General features: G+C 45.7%; 1 protein-coding gene and 1 long non-coding RNA gene across 18 annotated transcripts in view; both read right to left on the minus strand.

Moving 5' to 3' along the window:
* LOC126999556 (protein hu-li tai shao-like) overlaps window positions 1-6,078 on the minus strand; it is a 72,127-nt gene that overhangs the window by 28,958 nt on the left and 37,091 nt on the right. For all 17 annotated transcript variants that reach the window (XM_050862302.1, XM_050862303.1, XM_050862317.1 and 14 more), the window contains exons 2-8: window positions 5,655-5,823; window positions 5,064-5,235; window positions 2,199-2,350; window positions 1,741-1,971; window positions 1,306-1,449; window positions 735-833; window positions 236-346 (exon numbers count right to left, since the gene is read on the minus strand). In XM_050862302.1, the coding sequence (XP_050718259.1) occupies window positions 236-346; window positions 735-833; window positions 1,306-1,449; window positions 1,741-1,971; window positions 2,199-2,350; window positions 5,064-5,235; window positions 5,655-5,810 (1,065 nt within the window). In that variant the 5' untranslated portion in view covers window positions 5,811-5,823. The remainder of the gene's footprint in view (window positions 1-235; window positions 347-734; window positions 834-1,305; window positions 1,450-1,740; window positions 1,972-2,198; window positions 2,351-5,063; window positions 5,236-5,654; window positions 5,824-6,078) is intronic.
* Window positions 3,366-5,057, minus strand: LOC126999565 (uncharacterized). The gene is made up of 2 exons (XR_007753432.1): window positions 4,070-5,057; window positions 3,366-3,800 (listed from the first exon to the last, which is right to left on the minus strand). It is a non-coding gene; the product is annotated as an uncharacterized LOC126999565 (long non-coding RNA).

Here is a 6,078-nt window from a genome sequence, read left to right on the forward strand (position 1 = left end):
TAACTTAGACATAACAACAAGGCTTCACTAATATCCTCCATCATGTAAACATCTGACAAAAGCTATAAATAAAAAAGAAGAAAAAGAAGATTAGTGAAAAATAGTATATACAGAAGGAACTTGCTTGACATATATACCTACAGTAGACTAAACAGACAGAGTTACAGACACACAGACAGATAGATATATAGACTTGCAGACATACAGGCACACACACATACACACATACACTCACCTGCTTGCTGTCCACTCCGCCAGCGCCACGTCGGGCCACCTCAAAAGCAGCGTGACGGGCCTCATCTGTCACCACGATCAGGTTGTCCAGGCCGAGAGGTGCCATGCGCATCTGTGGAAGGGCAGATGTATGGTGAGGCAGGGTTAGGGAATGACAAGAAAGATTTTAGTGTTAAGTGCTAGGATAAGACAATGAGGAGTTCTATTGGTGCTAGTTTGAAAGGGTAATAGAGTTAGTGTTTATCTATGGAAGGGCAGGTGTGAGGTAAGACAGAGGTAGGGAATGACAAGAAAGATTTTAGTGTTAAGTGCTAGGATATGACAATGAGGAATTCAATTGGTGCTAGTTTGAAAGGGTAATAGAGGGAGTCTTTATCTATGGAAGGGCAGGTGTGAGGTAAGGTTAGGTTTAGTGGCTAGGAAATGACAATGGTGAGTTCCTTTGGTGTCAGTCTGAAGGGGCAATAGAAGGAGTGTCTGTGGTTGGTGGTGGGCGTTACCTGAGTCTCGCAGGCCAGCACGGTGTGGTAGGTGTTGTACCACGCCTCCTCGATGGTCTCGCCGCAGCACACGACGCCGTGGTTACGCAGCAGCATCACCTGAACAAACACAAGAAATTGGTGTTAAGGTCTAAATGAACTCTCCTCATCCTCTTCTTTTCCCATAGTATTTTCTCCTATCAAATTTCCTTCTCCTCCTCCATGACTTTCCTTATTATCCGATTCACCTAAACACACATTAGAGACTTGCATTAACATCTAAATAAGCACTCCTCCTCCTCCTCCTCTTCCTATAAGTTCTCCTTCTTCTCATCTTTCTTTCCTATAAACTCCTCCTCCTCCTCCTCCCTAATTTTCCTAGTTCTTAGCATCCCCTGAACACACAGATCAGTGACTCCTATTAAGGTCTAAATGAATGCTCCTCCTCCCTTTCCTTTCCTATAAGCTCTCCTTCTCCTCTTCTTCCTCTCCAATAAATTTCTTCTCTCTCTCCTTTCTTACATACTCTTCTTCCTCCTCCTCCTCCTCCTCCTCCATAATCTTCCTAGTCCTTAGTCTCCTCCGCACACACCTTGTTGATGGGTCCCAGGTTGCGTGCCAGCTTGTCCTTCTCCTCCTGGTTGACAAAGATGCCCTGGTACTCGTGGTAGGAGATGTCCCCAATGAGCAGCGCCTCCTGGGACAGTGACATCAACCCCTGCTTCAAGGCCGACACCTGGAGAGAGAGGGGGACAGGGGTGAGAGAGGGACAGGGGTAGGTATGAGAGACAGGGGTAGGTGTGGGACAGCTGGACAGGGGTAGGTGTGAAGGGGCATATCACAAGTTCTTTAGCTAATTGGTGAGTTATGTAATTAAGAAAGAAAGGAGGTGGACAGAACTGGAGAAGGGAGAGAAGAAGAGGAGACGAAGGAGGGAGGAGGAGGAAGACATGGAGGCCGAGACAAAGAGAGGAGATGAAGAAGGAAGAATAGAAGATAAATAAAATAGATAAAACATCCAACTCACAGCCACAACAGCCGGGTGGTGGAGGTGGATGATGCACTTGATGTCAGGGCGTGCGGCGTGGATGGCGGAGTGCAGCATGAACCCAGCCACGCTTACGCCAAAGTTGGTTGAGCCGCTCTCGACGATGTTGCCCTGCATGTCCACCTTGACCAGCGAGGCGGCGGTGACCTCGTGGTACAGCATGCCGAAGGGGTTGAGCAGAAAGTGTTCCATGTCCTGGCTGATGCGGGCCTGTGCAGGGGGGGAGGGGGAGGGAAGGCATTAGCAAACCAGAAAAGAAGACAAGAAACACTAACCAAAATCAACCAAAGTCAATCGAAGTCAATAAAAGTCAACCAAAGTCAACCAAACTCAACCGGCCAACCACATTCAACCAAAGTCAACCATACTCAACTGAACTCAACCAAAGTCAGCCACACTCAACCAAAGTCAACCAAACTGAAGTCAACTGAACCTACCGTGACGTGGTTGTAGATGCTCTGGGTCCACCCGTGCATGTCGATCAGCCGGTAGACTGAGGCCAGCTTGCAGCGGAGGAGTTTCTCACCCTTGGCGAAGTTGAGGCTCTCCATGCCGCGGATGTCGTTGATTGGGATGACGCTCTGGGTGCCTGGCGGAGGAGCAGGAGGAGGTGGGTGAGGAGGTGATGGATGAGGAAATATGGATGACGTGTTCTTATTTACTTATTATTTATTTATTTATTTATTTAGGGTGTAAGGTGGTGGTGTTAGTAATGGTTAAGGAGAAGGTGGAAGGTGGTGATGGATGAGGTTGGTATGGATGATATGTGAAGAGGAGGAGCAGGAGGAAAAAGACGGAAGGGTAGGACAAGGGGAGTGACGATGCATTTGACAACAAGGAAGTGGAAGAAAAAAAAGATGGTACAGCAAGATAGCATTGTGGGAGGCATTTTAAAGAGCTGAGATGAGGAGAAAGAATGAGGTTGCTGCAGATGAGGATAAACGGGAGGAGGAGGAGGAGGAGGAGGAGGAGGAAGAATTAATTGGAGTCTCAAATCATCAGAGAGAGAAGAAGGAATGAATGAGAAGCAAAATAAATAGGAGGAATGCAAGGACAGGAGGAGGAGAAGAAGGAAGAAGGAGAAGGAGGAGGAGGAGGAGGAGGTGGAGAAGTAGGAACGAATTGGAGTTTCAGGGCATCAGGGAGAAAGAAGAATGAATAATTGAAAATGAGAATAAATAGAACAAGGACTGGAGGAGGAGAAGAAGGAGGAAGGAGGAGGAGGAGGAGGAGGAGGAGGAGGAGGAGGAGGAGGAGGAGGAGGAGGAGGAGGAGGAGGAGGAGGAGGCAAAGTAGAAATAAATTGGAGTCTCAGAGCATAAGAGAGAGAGATGGCCTAAGTGGTTTACATGAGGTTCGAGTGTCTTGTTTCGTGTCAGGGTGGTTGTGTTATCAAAGGTTCTTATAAGAGAGCTTGAGCAAGGATGAGAGGAATATTTCTCTTACTGCTGTATCAACATTTGTATACACAGACTGATTGTGGCTTTTATTTCACTTATTTTTTGTTTACTAGTGATTATATATGTGTCTACCTGTGTTATTCTAGTGATTTATTTATTTGGTTTGTTATTACTGTATTTTCTGTTCTCTTGTGGTGGTTGTTATTTTTATCTATGTTAATTTATCTATCTCCTTATTTTATGCTTCATTCTAATTTGTCTGTCTCCTCCTTTCTCTTCTTCTTCTTCTTCTTCTGCTTTGTTTTCTTTCTGTTTAACATCCTTCTTCTTTTAACATCATTATTCCTTATTCTTATCATTCTTTTTCTCTCTTCCTCCTTTTACTCCTCCTCCTCCTCCTTTTCTTCTTCATGGAGTTACTTTCTGTCCTCACTTGGCAAAATAAACACTAAACTTAGAGACAGGGAATTCATATCTACCATTATCTTTCTATATATAACACAGAATAAACAACAAAGTCCCTCCTCCCTATAACCTGTACATTCACCCACACACCCGACCATTACGTTACCGAAGGAGGCGATCGTTGGGATGGAAAAAATTATGCACTCAAGGCAGGGAATTCATATCTACCATCACCTTTCTAAATATAACACCACAAACAACAAAGTCCCCACCCTATAACCTGTACATTCACCCACACACCCAACCATTACGTTACCGAGGGAGGCGATCGCTGGGATGGAAAAAATTATGCACTCGAGGCAGTGAGTTCATATCTACCATCACCTTTCTAAATATAACACCACAAACAACAAAGTCCCCACCCTATAACCTGTACATTCACCGCGATCGCTGGGATGGAAAAAATTATGCACTCGAGGCAGTGAGTTCATATCTACCATCACCTTTCTAAATATAACACCACAAACAACAAAGTCCCCACCCTATAACCTGTACATTCACCCACACACCCAACCATTACGTTACTGAGGGAGGTGTTAGCTGGGCTGGAAAAAATGGTGCACTCCTTTATCCAATTACCGGCCACAACAGGAACTACACCCACTGGAGCCCAAAGATTCACTGCCTCCCACCACACTGCCTTCATACAGAGCCCTCACCTGCTTATTATGAGGCAACAACAGCTCCTTCCTTCCTTCTATCACTTGCCATTTCTTCTTCTCCTTCTCTGACCTAACTGTACTTTCATTCCTGTCTGTTCAGCTTGTCATACTTAGAGAATAGGAGCGACAGCCTTACCCAGCCCTTTACCTGCTTATTGTGGCAACAACAGCTTCTTTTTACTGTACCTTGCTATGCTATTAACTCGAAGCCTCTCTAACCTAGCCACTCTCTCATTCCTCTTCAGTTTCTCATGCTAAGGGTAGGAAGCACAGCCTTACCCAGCCCTACATTTGCTTACTATGAGGTAAAAACAGCTTCTCCCTACTGTATCTTGCTGTAGTATCAACACCTAACTATGCTCTTGTCCCGGTCTTTTCAGCTTGCCATATTGAGGTAACTGACATCACTTCCTTACCCAGCCCTTCACTTGCTTATTATCACTTGCTTATTATGAGGCAATGACAGCTCCTTCCTTCTATCTCTTGCAATGCCATTATCAAAACAAACTCTCTCTGACCTAACCACACTCTCCCCCACTGTCTGTCCAGTTCAGTTTCTCATATCAAAGCAACAGGGAAGGACAAACACACACCTTATCAACTGAACCCTTAAATCATATCCTACAATCGTTATTCCCTGACCTAACAAGCAGCCCCTGACACATCCCACCCAACAGGACTCAAGCAAGATTAAGATGAAAGTACGGTATGTGTGCAGTAGCTGTACGCCAAAACCTAGCAGACTCAAGCCAGAACTAAAGCCAAGCCAACTCACTGCGGAACATGTTGACACGAGAGCAGGGGATGCCCATCATTTCCGAGATGTTCTGGATGGCCTGGTAGCCCGAGTAGCCCTCCGTCAGCTGGGTCTCCACGATCTTCTCCAGCTCCTCCCGGAAGATGGTGGAGTTCATGATGGCCTCCACGCGCTTCCTCCTCTCCATCTCCTTTGGGTGGAAGAGGGGATGTGGATTAGGCTTGTAGGTGAAGGAAGGTTTGTAGGAGAAGGATGAATTAGACTTAAAAAATAAAGATGTAAAAATTGAAGATAAGATGAAGATTAGACTGAGAAAGACACTGGAAATACTGGATGGAGGTGAAGGGACACTTATAGAAACACAGATAAAACAGAAGAAGGAAGAAGAGAAAAAAAAAGGAAGAAGAATAGGAGGATGAAGATGAAAAGTAGAAGAGAGAAGAGAAGAAATCAGAACATCAAACAGCATCCAACTCAATGAAGAAGAAGAAGAAGCAGCAGATGAAGGAAAAGAAAACAGAAGATGAACAAGAAGATGAAAAAGAAGAACATAGAAAACATTGAAGAAGATCACACCAACACCTCCTCCTCCTCCTCCTTCCCCCTCACCTTCATGTCCTGGTCAATATCCGGGGGCCTCATCTTCTCCCTCTCCAGCTCCTCCTCTGTCATGAGCCGCACCTCCTCCTCCTGTGTGGCTGACCCGTTCACCCCATTGGCAGGTGCCGGCGGTGGCTGCTGCTGCTGCTGCTCGACCTCACTCATCTTGGCGCCGCACCTGTGAAAGGGAACGAGGGACAGGTGAGCTAAGGTGAGGTAAGGTAATGAGATGTGATGAAATGTGTGAATGGTTTCTATGCATGCCAAGTTACTTTATTAGGGTTGGGCAGTGAAAAATTATAGGGAGAGATGGAGGAAAAGATGGATAAAGTGAGTTGATGTGATGTGAAAAAATGGTGCACTCCTTTATCCAATTACTGGCCACAAAAGGAAGTGCACCCACTGGAGCCCAAAGATTCACTGCCTCCCACCA

This window comes from Eriocheir sinensis, chromosome 16 (genome assembly GCF_024679095.1).
Source record: "Eriocheir sinensis breed Jianghai 21 chromosome 16, ASM2467909v1, whole genome shotgun sequence".
Taxonomy (NCBI): domain Eukaryota; kingdom Metazoa; phylum Arthropoda; class Malacostraca; order Decapoda; family Varunidae; genus Eriocheir; species Eriocheir sinensis.